The sequence below is a fragment of the Thermobia domestica genome, chromosome 5 (genome assembly GCF_964235325.1).
Source record: "Thermobia domestica chromosome 5, izTheDome1.hap1.1, whole genome shotgun sequence".
Taxonomy (NCBI): Eukaryota; Metazoa; Arthropoda; class Insecta; order Zygentoma; family Lepismatidae; genus Thermobia; species Thermobia domestica.
The window spans coordinates 282,428,378-282,443,185 of record NC_137458.1 but is presented as its reverse complement, the minus strand read 5'-3'; the positions used below and the strand labels follow the sequence as shown (position 1 = coordinate 282,443,185).

The 14,808-nt window shown below is 37.1% G+C and overlaps 1 protein-coding gene across 11 annotated transcripts in view; it reads left to right on the top strand.

Moving 5' to 3' along the window:
* LOC145686670 (uncharacterized) overlaps positions 1–14,808 on the top strand; it is a 165,190-nt gene extending 150,382 nt beyond the window's left edge. For 10 of the 11 annotated variants that reach the window (XM_081760170.1, XM_081760172.1, XM_081760173.1 and 7 more), the window contains one exon: positions 478–4,122. In XM_081760170.1, the coding sequence (XP_081616296.1) occupies positions 478–1,961 (1,484 nt within the window). In that variant the 3' untranslated portion in view covers positions 1,962–4,122. Of the gene's footprint in view, positions 1–477; positions 4,123–14,476 lie in introns of those variants that run through there. The other variant, XM_081760180.1, reaches the window with a different exon arrangement.

The following is a 14,808-nucleotide window of genomic DNA, read 5'->3' as shown; positions in this document are numbered from 1 at the left end:
TCATCTTAAACTAGAGAAATGGTTATCCTTCGTTTTTCATTATAATTTGGCCATGAAACAAACGCCTCATATACCAGATACAACCCCTGTATACAAATATGTGGTGCTGGCGTGTATACCTCGCAGGATATGATGCTTTACGTTTTTAAAATTTCAACACTTTCAGTGTACCCCTAAAAAGTGTAATAAAGAAATAACGTCCATATTTTCTAAATATTCAATTAGAACTGGACAATCTACACAAAATTTGGAATCGATCAGTGAAAACGACATCTTTCTAGAGCCTATGGTTCCCGAAAACTCACTGTCGAAATATTATTCACGAAGATATAAACGTCCACAAACACATAAACACATAAATTTCTCTAGCACTTTAATATGTAGATTATGATTTTTAATACTGATAATTACATCCGATTTCATATTCCGTTTTAAGTTGTAGTGAAGCCTTTTGTAACTTTCCTTTTCTTTTCGTAGGTTCCATCACTAGAAGTACAATAAAATCATATTCGGTCCAACCATCGTCGATTCAAGCAATGAGTAATTCTACTAGTCAAAATTTAGCCTTTTCATTAGGAGAAAACAAACAAACAGGAGAGAGAGAATTAAAAGTCCAAGGAAACAATGTTCCAGATGGTACTGAAATTTTGAATGAAGAGCAGTTGATCAAACAACCACGCATATTGATACGAGTACAGTGTCCAAAATGTGACAAAGTTCTTTGTCGAAGTTCCTACCTAGAACAACACTTGAGAGAATTTTGTAAAAAAAATTTGAAAAGAGACAGTGAATCAATTGAAACTGCTGAGTTATTGAATAGAAAGCAGTTGGCAGAGCCATCGTCAGTGCAGCAGTGTATCCAACCGCCACCTCCTCCACGCATGTTGAACACTTTATTGGGAAAGCAAAATAAAATAAAAATTAAAAGCTTGAAGTTGAAACAGAGAGTACAATGTCCAAAATGCAAGAGACTTCTTTGTCGTAATTCCTACCTGGAAAGACACTTGAAAGAGTTTTGTAAAGGAGATTTACGAAGAAACAATGCATCAGTTAGTACTGCTGAATTATTGAATGAAAAGCATTTAGCTAAGCCATCGTTTGTACAAATAATGAGTAGCTCTTCTGCACAAGAGTCATACACTTCGTTAGAAAATAGCAAGGAAATACAAAGTGAAAAACTAAAACTACAACCTAGAAATAGAGATCGATGTCCAAAATGCGGAAAATATTTTTCTGATATTTATTATGTGAGCAAACACTTGAAATTACACTGTCCAATGCGTGCTCAAGAAAACAAAGTACCAGATGGTACAGAAGTTTTGAATGAAGAGCAGCCGATCGAAGCGCCATCTCTTTCACGCATGTTGAACATTTCATTGAGAAAGCAAAATAAAATAAAAATTAAAAACATGAAGTTGAAACATAGAGTACAATGTCCAGAATGCAACAGACTTCTTTCTCGTAGATCCTACCTGGAAAGACACTTGAAAGAATTTTGTAAAGGAGGTTTAGAAAGAATCAGTGCATCAGTCGGTACTGTTGAGCTATTAAATGAAAAGCAGTTGGCTGAGCCACCGTCGGTACAAGCAGTGACTAGCTCTGCTACACAAAAGTCATGCACTTCGTTAGAGAGTAGCAGGAAACTAGGAACTAAAAAATTAAAAGTACAGCCCAAAAATGGAGTACGATGTCCAAAATGTGATAGACACTTTTATAATAATTATTATCTGAAAAGACACGTGACATACTTTTGTGTAATGGAATTAGGCGCAAATAGTGCATCAGTTGGTACGAAAAGGCGGCATAATCTTAATTTACAGAGAGGAAATAATACGGTTAGAATACAATGTAAGAAATGTGGAATGTACTGTGCTAAATCTCTCATAGGAATGCACATGAAGTACTGGTGTAAAAGTCGTGAGGTTACGCTGGAAGAAATCGTTGAAGAAAAAAATGCTTAGTCTTAGGTTTAAGCAAAGAAATCGAAGAAAAGTGCAGTGTAAGAATTGTAGTAAATGCTAAGTCAAATCTTATCTAAAATTACGCTTGAATCAGTTTTGTAAAAGTTGAGAAATGCGTTCAAAAGCAGATAGTTCTTCCTTATCCAGTGCAAAAGTATTAAAAATGGAACAGAATGCAAATAACATTGTAACAATAGGGTCAACTGAAGTGCCTAGTGATGTTGTAGATCATATCTGTGTTTTGTTGGTAAATAATGAATTAAGCCACGCGGTGAACAAAAACGCAGAAAACGAACGACCTTGTGAACAATTATAAATTTGAGATTTGTCGATGGTTTGTTTGATGAGGAATACTTACTAATAGTTTAGTCTTATCACAAGCACGTTGAGATATAATAGCGCAGTACATTTTTTCATGTAAATATGGTACCTGAAAAATATGAGGAAGAACTATACATACAATGAAAATCGAGGTTGAACATTGCAACTTTGAGTAAAGAAACAAGGCGGGGTATGTAACATAGATAATTTGGGTACAAAAACAAGGATCACTGGTCTAGGGGGTAATATATGTATATGGCCGATCATTTTTTCTTTTTGATTAGAGGGGTAAATCGAACTAGTCTTTTAGGAAGATTTTAAATCATTGGTTTATTTATATAGCCCAATTTTATTTTTATTATTTTTATTTGTGGTTCTCTTAGATTTTTTTAATTCTTAGCAATGTATATTAAGTTATGCATTTCATACAAACCCACTTGTAAAAATAGCATAAATTAACTAATGTTTTATTACTATGTAGTATTTTAAGTTCTGCTTTTTAATATTCTTTGTAGCAATTTATAATGCAAGATGTTGGGTGAATTTGATAGTATCCAGTGACATCCCTTAGTCCATCCTCGCTGGTGTAGTGGCTAGCGCGTGCGGTTCTGAAACACGTGGTCCCGGGTTCTATTCGCAGTGGGAACAACCTTGAAATTTGAACCCACTATGGTGATTCTGATTCCACCTTAAACTCGAAGTCCACGTCTCGTATAGCCACAGTTCTCAGAAAGGATGTTAAATACACAAAATATGTTAGACAAATAATTGAAATTTTACAGTGTAAATTTCAGGACGGAAGCTTCTGCAATCTAAAATGACAGGTATTTCTAAGAAATATGCATATTTCTTTGTTGAAGAATAAATCACCAAAGCATTTGATATCGCTCTTAACTTCCAGCGAAATTACTATACCCTACAATGCGCATTATTTTGGTTATTTTAAATTACTGCATGTTTGTAAGTCTTTGAAAAATGTAAACTTTAATGTTCTTATTTTCGAGGTATTTTGAAAAACAAATAATTACAAATACTGTATATATTGTGTTCCGATAAGTATTTCTGTTGTTAATGGGCCTCTTTTTCTGAGATGGGACCAACATTTCCTTTTTTCGCTTGTTTTTCTAAAATGAAACAGAACCTTCGCGAATCTCCCAAATCTTTCGTGAATGTCTTGTTTTAATCACTTATATAATGTCAAGAATAATCCGTATAATTGTATTGTACTTTTCCTAAATTTTTAACTCTGAACGAAATCTGAAAGATTTTACGAGATCTCGTATTTATTTTTTCATTTTATTTATTTGTTTTTCAAGACATACGGTACGGCCATCGTGCACTGCTATATTTGTTGATGGTTTGTAGACAGTACCGTTAATTTATCATCTTGTATCACTACACACTGACACAATTTTCCTCAAGGGAGAGGATTCAAGAACCAAAGTTCATATAGCCTTAGAATACTCGCAATGCTTGTATTCATATCTTAATATGGTAATCTTATTTGCTTTCCCTAATATCTTCTGGAAGGGATGGGGGATTCAAACTGGTTCTCCCCTTTGCGTACGCCACTGTTACTACATATATTGTAACATAATTTTACAGTCATTTTAGTTTCTGCTATAGTTTCAGAAGAACTGTATAGCCCTGATTCATACAAAATTTGTTAAATGTAGTAACTGGAAAGTGTATTTCGCTTATAATATAAGTTAGTCGTTTTGCAAAACCTATTACTACCTATATTTTTCATATTAAATATATATGGCAGAAAGAGAATTTACTGTACTACTATGTTCAACATTTCAGTTTTTGTACTGTGTATAATAAAATGTGAAATATATATATATATATATATATATATATATATATATATATATATATACACGTGTGTTATTTATTTATGTAATGCTACTCAACGTAATTGTGTTTTTGTTTTTTGTAAAGATACTTTCGTGGTATGGCCATGTAATTGTGCAGCATTTTAGGTTTCAACCTTCTGAGCAAACAATTTCCTACCGAGATGATTGGCAACTCTTACACTAAGAAAAGTAAAGCTAGAATTACGTGATAGTCCTATTTCAATTCTGTGCTTTTTCTCTCCACACAAATTACAGTAGGTTCTCATAGAAAAAAATAGTCAATTTTGAACCACTTGCCTGGCTAGTAAATCCCCTTTCTCACCATCACTTATGTTTAATTTAACGATCACGGCCCCGAACGATCACCCGGCATCGTAGTTTCCAATGTAACTAACTTCTCCGTAGAATGGTAGAAGAACTGTCTCACCATACCACTTTGACAAATTTGCAGATTGAAAAATACAGGGACGCGTCGAGCTAATCCGCAGTAGGGAGGCGTCCGAGGATTTCACAGAGATGGACGAAAATAGAATAACTCGAATCCCGTCTCTTCTGCCTTTCGTGGAACGCCTGGGATGGTCGAGCGGTATGGATGGACGCCATGTCCATGTAGATCAATACATTTGTAGTCTGTTTAATAATAATTGGATCGTACTTTTATTCTCATCAGGGTACACACTCATTTCCACTGGAAGTTATATTTCATATAGTTTTCTGGTGTTCATGAACTACTTCTGGATGTGTCGCTGTATGTGGCAGCAATTTCGAACTTGCATTCAAGGTGACAGCCATGATCGCAATGCACTCTATAAGTTGCAAATCCCCTCTACTTCATCAACATATATATTTCATATTTTGCTCTTAGGTTTCAGAGTTAAAGGGTGTCGAAAAACCCTTGATTCATCCTATATAATACAGATTAGAAAGTTTATCGTACTCATTGAAACTTTAAAACCAAAGCTAAAATTTTGTACGATGCATATATCGACAGAGGGATTGTTTGACCTGCTCTGGACACTACCACATTATAGTGTTGGTAACCCAACGTAAAATGAGTTGGTTTTATGAGAAGAAGCTGATATGAAGACTCGTATCGAAAAGCTTGTGAACTGTACCTTGTCCCTTTGTGATTGTACATTAGATGTCACCTTTGATTTACATTTAACGATGGTAGATGGCAGCGTGTGTAACATTCTAAGTGAAACGAACACCAACTTCAAATTGTTTCATTTGTGGTTCGAAACTAACCGAAATGAATTCAAACACAAATTGTGGTAAGGCTGCAAACAAAGCTCTCTTTTCATTTGGTCTATCCCCTCTTCACGTCATGATAAGAACTTTCGAATATTTATTACATATCGCGTACCGTCTACCCTTCAAATCGTGGCCGGTGAGGGGTCCAGCAAACAAGGCAGTTTTTGAGAAAGAGAAAAAAGAGAATTCAAACTGAGTTTCAAGAGGAAATGGGTCTTATTGTGGATAAACTAAAACAAGGCTTTGGCTCCTCAAATGATGGTAATACAGTGCGAAGGTTCTTTGCTGATCCCAAGCAACTTCTGAAATAACACGCATTGATGAAACCCTTATTCGAAACCTATCAGTGATTTTACTGTTAGCTGCTAGTGGCAGAGTCATCGATCAAGACAAGTTTAAAGTTCTTATTTGTGATACCAAGGACTTATACTTACGGTTATACAAGTGGTATTACATGCCCAGCAGTTTGCAGAAGCCACTAGTCCATAGAGTAGATATATTACAGTCTTTTGAGTTACCCGTAGGACAGTTTTCGGAAGAAGCTTTAGAAGCCCTCCACAAAGTCTTCCGTCACACTAGGCTACATCATACACGGAAAACTTCCCGCCCCAATACTTGTTTAGACCTAATAACACATATGCTTATTCTATCTGCTCCTATTGTTTCCTCCAAGATACAAATTTACGCAAAGAAACGGAGGACAGGTACGGATGTGGAAAGTTATTTCAAAACTGTGTCTGCTGATATTGTCCAGCTCCATAATTCTGTCGCTATCGAATTTGATAACTTAGACAGTGATGGTGATGACTGATCTGCAGAAACTCTGGGACTGTTGCAATCATGTCATGCATTGCTTTCCATTATATTTTAGTGTTATGTAGTTTTGAGTCGTTTGGGTTCATGTTTACGAGTGCCGTCAACAGTGATTTTCTAACATATTTTTTTTAACGTTCCAGGACGGGATATTACTTTTTGTATATCAACAACTTCAAGTACGTTTGCTTCAGTCTTAGTGCTTCAGTACTAGGAATGCCTTGTAACCAATAAACATGTGATAAAAGCTTCATTATGATTTGTTTTAATTTTGTCCATTACTCTCATATGCTCGACGCACTGTGCGCCGGGAGGTTGCGACATATCAACTAACCACGCCCCCCTGAAAGTGGAATCCTCCCTCCCTCTATCTGTCTACTTTATTCTAGGCCAACGCACGCATGAGTGCACAATAAAAAAAAAAAATGTTTTCTTGAAAACAAATCAATGTTCGTGGCTACCCACGTCTCGGCCAATCAAAGTTGGGAGGCTTCAACTCAGTCAATGACCGGTGAAGATTAAACAGTCCCATTCATACTTTTTCCTCTCTACTCACTCTATTCTGATTCAAAAACACAAATCCATCAGTTATCTGATTCGTTTTTTGTTCGTTTGTTTGTTTTTCACTCGTTCAGCCGTGTTACTGTCAGCCGGTGCCTTGAGTATTCAAAACCGGCGAAGTATCATCATTGCGAATGGTATCTTCTTTGGGATGTTTATTTAATCATTTTGAAGAAGGAGGAAAGGGGAGGGAAAAAGGACAGGAAATCAAAACAAGCTATTATTGGGCAATAAAACAAAAGATCGACAAAATTCAAAAACAAACAAAAATACACTATTTTAAACTTATGCAGAGTCGTTCCGACGCGTGTTATACTAAAGAGTTCGAGGAACATATGTTTCCTGCAGTAGTCAGACCTTTTGTATGACGCTAATCACACGTCAAAACGACTCTGCATAAGGCCCAACGCTTGGTTGACTCTAGTCTCAATTCTAGTCTTGTGAAATTTTGTGTGTTTTGTGTTTTATTAAGTTCGTTGTTTGTGTGTTGTTTTGTTTGTCGTATGTTTTATGTTGTGTGTGTTTACCTTTTGGTCATCATCTTCTTCTTTTCTTCAGGTTTTCACACTATGTGTTTGGTTTCTTTGGCTCCTGCCTGTATTTCTCTCCTGTGTGTTCTATTTCTCATTTGCACTATTTCCATTGGCCTTTCACCAATATATTTTGCCTCGTTTCACTATCCTACATCAACACTACACTCACTACTTCTGAAGAAATCACTAATCTTCACCAACTAATACTTACACTTGAAACACACACACTACACTTATTTTTATCTAAATTTTCGCATTTTCCAAAGTTTTAATTTTCTTGTGCTTCTATACAAGCGTTCTCTGTTACTTTTGCTTTGATGCTTTAGTGTTCTCTGTTGCGTGTTCATGCCAATTTTCACCCATTTGTGCTGGCTTGATGTCCAGGGCCCACTAAGAGCACTTAGTGCAGGCCCTAATCCGTTTTATCCTTCGGCCGGCGCACCCGGGCTGGGCTGTCCTATTGGCGAGAGTTGCGCTATGATTTGTTCCTGAGACACTTTCCTCGCATCAACCTCTGCTTGTGCACTCATGCAACATTCACTCCCAAGATCCGGAATAAAAGAAATGAAGTGATAAAAGTCCTCTCTCACTTTCATAGATTGTGTTTGACTTGCAAGATCCATGAAGATGCACATCTGTTCGCGGCCACCTACCGTGAAATTAGTTTTAGTCGGGATACGCCAGGCAATACACCGAAATATAAGAGACGGTATTGTAGAACCTAAGAAATAACGAATCAAACTTCAAAGAAGAATACTTCCTTAACACAAAACACCCATGAAACAACGAACTCAGGAAAATCATCACAAATAACATAGGGCAATAATTCAAAGTACACATCAAAGAAATAAAGAGCAACAAGACATCAGCCGCAGCGAAGAACAAACTCAGATACACAACCAGCTCTTTTACAAACAAAACACAAGAACTTCCTCATACATTATAAAGGGTGTGGACCACTACAGCCATTGCAAGAAGTCAAAGGAAGAGATCCAGAATCGACTACAGTAACATAACCAGAATTCAATCCCACAAGGATCCATTGCCACAGATAATATTTTCAGACAATCCCAAACAAATAAACACTCGTATCCAATGACATTGAGATCTTTCAGAAAAAATAGTGCTTGAATTTTCAATACGAAGCCATTTCTGTGCATTGCCTATAGTCTTAAAGATGCGAGGATGCGCACATAGAAAGATCTCATAAGTGAATCCCAAGTTCTGTGCAACTCTTAAAATTTTGGAGCAAGAGAGGGTGCACGAACGAGTTCCACTCATACTAGAATGCCGAACATCATTCAAAATAGAAAAAACTGCGTTACACTGGCCCTTAAGACCCTTTAAAGGTCCGTCCGTCCGCTAACAAACAAAATAGGACTATAGCAAAAAGAGAACGTGCAATCCTTTTCAGACACTTACAGACAGTAAACACAGATAAGCCTTACTGACTTTGGCTACGAAAACAGCTTACTTACTGCAGAAAGAGTATATGCAGAAGACATCTACGTTCATTATGCGAAACAAAACAAATATAACAATTATAACGTCGGGCCAAGTAGCTAAGTACTGGCTTCCCTTCCGCCCCAAGCGGGGTGGTCAAATAATTCCCTTCTTTCCCTCTCGTTCTGTCTTTAGCTGGTCTTTGTTGCTTGGCTCGCAAAGTGGTAGACTGATATCAGATTGTGAACTACTTCTAAGACGACAGTATAGACCAAACTAAAAAACAATGTATTACCGATTGTTAAAGAGGCAATGTAGACTCAGTTTCTTAAGAGGGTTATGTTAAGGCAAAAGTTGTGATTGTTGAGGCTTGCCTGTATACTGGTATTATTTCTACGGGATTTGTTGCTTATTTATTTAGTAATTGTGTGCAGCTCATGACACTAGCGGATCCAGAAGGATCGTTTGGAGGGGGCGGTTTGCTTCCAGGAAGCCTCAAGGTGACCAGAATTTTAGTTTGTAAAAATAAGACGCATATGTATCCGGGGCTGGAGGGGCGTGTAAACTTGATTTCCAGATTCCATTTTGGGACCCGAATTTGTGAGCTTTTGAAATGAACGTGTATTCTTTCTGTAGATTTAGATCAAATACGCACTTTCGTTTCGGAGGTATGGAGGTGTCAGGATTCACTTCACACATAGTCACCGCGATATAGCCCTATCAGATGCGCTCTCTTGCACAGTAAATAGATAACAAAAGTATACATGCATAAGAATAATACAAAATGTCAACAAATAATAAAATTCATTATGATATTTCTATGTAAAGTACGGGACAAAACTTAATGACCGAAATCGTCATTAGTTTTGGTGATTGTGGTAGTTTATTTTTGTCGCATACTTTACATTTCTTGGTAGCATCTACAATAATCAATAATAAAGTGATGTTTGATAGTATATGGCACACAGTATTCCAAATGAGCCAAAATATAGGTGAGCAACTTTTACATGTTGCTTTCATTTCTATTTATATCAGGATATAATTCAACAGATTGAAAATTGAAAAGAAAAAATATTCAAACTGAACTCAATGAATGTTTTAGTGGCTCCATGATTCTTACCCGTGGTGATTGCCCGAACATAAATTTCGAATTTCCCCCGAAAGAAGAATGTTGTGGTTTTCCCTTAAGAGAATAGACCTGCTCATTCAAGGTCACAGATCAAGTACAGGAGAATGAAATGGATACACTTCCTAATACATAATACTAATCCTCACTGCATTTAAACATTGTACTGTACTGCTAACAGTAACCCAGTGTGACGGATTGAAGTCAAACTACAGCAGTAACATATAAAGAAATGAATTGTGGATATAAATCCTATATAATATATTGCAATATTCCTTAACCATATGAATCATTACTAGGTAAATACACAATATATTCAATAAAATAGTGCAAATAATGTAATAATAAAAAAAATCAATAATAAACTTTCTCTTACACAAACTCAACAGCAATTTTGTCAAATCTAGCACGAACTGTGTATATATTTTACATGAATTAAAATATGAATTAAAATTATTTAGAATTACAATATACGCCATTATAATGCATACATAGTAAAAAAAAATGAAAACCCATGAAAGATTAACAAAGCCTACGATAAAATGAACGAAAGAAGATCAGAAATGTAAAACCAAAGTGATATTTCCGTTCATTACTGCACACAAACTATATTTCCTTTAACATACCGACTGGTGATATTTGACAATATCAAATATTTGAAAAAAATGCAAATTCAAATTTAATTTTGAAAAATTCTCATCTTTAAATGAAATTACCAATAGAGAATAAAACATGTATAACTTGTTGTTTTTCTTTCATCTCAGATATAATATGAACCCCTTTTGGCCTAATGATATGCCCTCCCGCTGGTCTAGTCGCTAGTACATGCACCTTTGGTGTACGGGGTCCCAGGTTCGATTCCCGGTGGGAGAGCCTTTGGAATTTTAATCGTACTCGATGTTTCTGCGTTCGTGTTCCTGTTGTTCTAGGTTAATGGAAACACGAGTAAAATAAGTAGAAACCTACTGTTAAGTGTAGTTAAGCAAGTTAATGAGGCACACTTGGTGGATCAGTTAACTTTTTTTTTTTTAAAAAAAAAGGATAACACGCTTACCTTTGGTGCGCGTGCTCCCGGGTTCAATTCCCGGTGGGAGACAGTTGAACGAAAAATGTTCGTATTCCACTATAATGATTAGATTCACGTCTTCTTTAGCCGTTCTGGCACAATCGTGGGACGTTAAACAAACAAACCAAACATCATATGCATAATATATAATTGTTTATTAAAAATATATACACACATTTTTACGATTGTTGTTGTACCCTTTAGATTCATTTAAAGATTTAGAAAAAGCGATTTCAAAAATTTTTTCTAGTTCGTTAGAAAAATAGATTTCAAAAATTTTTTCGAGTTCGTTCATCTTTCTTGATTTTATTTGCGATTCAGATAAATCCAAAGAGTTCAACTTTAGACTCAGACTCACAACTTTCTGAGAATACTCAAGAGTTGAAAATAATTACGGGCAAAGACCACGATGGGCGAAAACCACACAATATGTGCCCTATCCAAAAATCCATGTTTCAGAATCCTAAGGTATTCACACAACAATTCATGTAGAGAGTGGTTGGCTACGGGCATATAAAATGAAGTACTCACCAATTCACTCCCTCATAATTGTTGCAGAAGTACCACAGGATTCTGAAACATGACTATTTGCATGGAATACATACTAGTTCCTAAGTGAAGTCTTGACCCGCCTACGGTAGGTCCCATAGTTTTGGAGCTGTGGACCTTTAAATTTTATGTTTTCAGCACCCTATAACTCCGAAAGGAAGCATTGTGCACCGAGGTTGGTCTATACTTTTTGTCTTATCTTGGTGTCAGGAATCACCTCCAAAACGTCGGTTTTGTTTTGAAATACCCTGTATAATGAGGAGCTTGTATTATTCCATGTGTTGAAGAAATCCGTGGAACTTAAGAAGTCCATATACATAGATGCAGTTTTTTCGGGTTACCATGTGCAAGTTTTATTACGATATCATGAAACCCAAATACGGCAGCAACATTCAACTTGCATAATGGACTCCGATTCATTCGTCTACCATATTCCAACAGGTGAATGTTACCAGGATATCCTAGAGACGATCGATATATTCTCACATCAAGCTATCCCCAACGCAGTCCCTATGGCATCCCACAGGAGAAAATAAGGTGCCAGGGAAATAAAGGCTTAGATGAATAGATTCCATTGACTTTCTTGGTCTACCTGCCAGACTGTTTCCTCTTCGCTCGACGTCTGGGGAAGAGAAGCAAGTGAAAGATATTGATCCAACATATAAAGTTAACCAAGATAGTTCTATCGCTTTTTGTGGAGATTGTGTTCAATTGGCCCTCACATCGTGAGTTGAATGAACATAAGGCGAAGGTCAGTTATTGGTGTGGGTATATTCAACATACTACCGTGACCTCCACAGAGTGTCGTAAGGGCGTGTATGCTGTACGAGTTCAAACTGGGGTCAAACGCGGCTGCAGCGGGCCGGAAGATATGCCAGGTCTTTGGTGAGGGTGTCGTGACTACGCGGACAGTGCAGCGGTGGTTTAACAAGTTTAAGGACGGTGACAAAACACTCGAAGACGAACCACGTGCCGGACGACCAACACATGTCCAAAATGAAGATCTTCAGGCAGCAATTGAGGCGAACAATGGTCAGACATGAGGAACTGCGACTACAATGCAGTGTGAGGGGAGAAACCATTCGGCAGCACCTCCATCAACTTGGGAAGTTGGGTCGATGGGTCCCACATGATTTGACTCCGGGCCAGAAGGCAACTCGAGCAGACACCCGTGTTTCTTTGCTGTCTCATCTGAGGAAGGACCCATTTCTGGACAGGGCGTTGACGTGATTAGAAGTGGGTCCAGTACGAAGCTCCACGGCGCTATCATCATTGGTTAGCATCCCATGAACCGGTTCCAAAACTACCGAAAAAAGCACTGCACCAGAAAAAGGTCCTTCTGTGTGTTTGTTGGACTGCTCGTAGCATCATGTATCGGGAACTGCTACCAGTTGGTCAGAGCATCAATACAACTGTGTACTATAAGCAGTTGAACTGTGTTAAGAAAAACTCAAAACTCTGGAGCCAGCACTTCTGAATCGCAAAGGGGTCCTCCGCGAACACGCAAAGCCCCACATGTCTAGGATGACCCCGGACACCATTCTACGCCTTAGATGGGAAACACTATTGCATCCACCATACCATCCGATTATCACCTGTTCCATTCCTTGAACATTCACTTTAGAGGACGCCAGTTCAAATCCCTAGTAGAGGTGTAAAATGCACTTCATACTTTCTTCGCTTCACGGCCAAGCAAGTTCTACCGCGATGGAATCCATGTCCTTCCAGAACGTTGGCAGAAGGTCGTCGATGCCGATGGGGACTATTTTTGATCTTTCAGGTACGTCTTAGGTAACATATCGATGTGTGGGTGAAAAAGCGATAAAACTTTCTTGGTTACCTTTATACATTCGGAACGTAACCTGCAGATTAAGAATTTTCGGTTGAGTGTTTATGTTGGATTAACTATCTTCTACTCCACTACAGATGAACGAATGTCCTATCCATGCGATTTGGCTCCGTTCAGTTATGTCCTCTTTCCAAATATGAAAAAACATTAAATTTTACAGGTAGACGCTTTTCAGATTAGTGTATGACGAATATTTTAGCGTTAACTAGAATATTTTGCTACGAGGTAACTCCCTTCTCAGTTTTAACATGTCGTTCAACGTATTCTAGAGGAAAACTGTTCCAGTTCCAGGGGTCTGCCTCGTCTACTTATGCCTTGATGAAGTCGTTAATGTGGTGAAGCCTAGCAGACTTTAATTAATACCATTAACGGACTGATCCATGGATATGATAAATGTAAGCAAATATGAAGTGAATATGTAGACAAACACATTAATGGACGGACATTTAAGAAATTAATAAGTTAATTCATAATTTGATAGCAACACATTTATAAAATCTTTCATGGTATTTAAGTTTAATGTCCTGTGCTTACGCACCGAGGCTAAGGAAGACGTTGATGATGAGTGATAATGACGAAAGTGAGAGGAAACGGGATCACAAAGTCCACTTGGCGAGAGCTAGGGTCGTATCAATGACTGCACGCCAGAGGTGAGCGCTCTACCATTAAGCCACCATTGCATTGAAATTTGAGCCATAGAAATTGTAAGGTCAAGAGAGAAAACAGAGCAAATAGTTATCGCCATCTCTAGCTTATTAATTCATTAACAGTAAAGAACATTATCGTTGATCTAATCTTGTGGCGTACAGAGAATTTCAAAAAGAGTGGAAGTTCAAGCACAGAAGCTTATAACGTTTCAAGATACGTGCAATTTTTGTGTACATATCTTAATATAACAAATATTTATTTAAAAAAAAATAATATATTGTTAAAAGGATAATATATCAAATATCTTGTTAATATGTTAAAACCCGGAAGTCTCCCCCTTACGTACACCACTGGTTCAATGATAATAGCTTCGAGTTGAGAAATTCAGCATTGGGGAAATTTCCTTAGATTTGAATCAATGATTATAGCATTTGTTATTAAGGAACCAAATTAACTTAAGTTAGTGTTTTTTTTTTTTTTTTTTTTTTAACAGGCTTTCTTCCAGAAAATTTTGACCGGGGAGAGGGAAAGTCAAAACGTGACGAGCCTAGACTGAGATACTATTTGGTAAGGGACATGCACTGTACAAGAGTGACATATAAACACAATTTAATATATGTCAGCTCCCGGGATGGCAAAAGTCCGTCTAGAACTATGCCAGGAAGAAACACGGCTAATAGTGCTCCCACGATCCACGATACTTCTTTTGTAGTTGCTGGTATTTATATCTGAATAAATTGTAAGAATGAAAATGGTATAAAACCACTTGTTTTGGCCTTTCTTTGATATATCTGTAGTCATGCAAATAATAATAATAAAACTTTT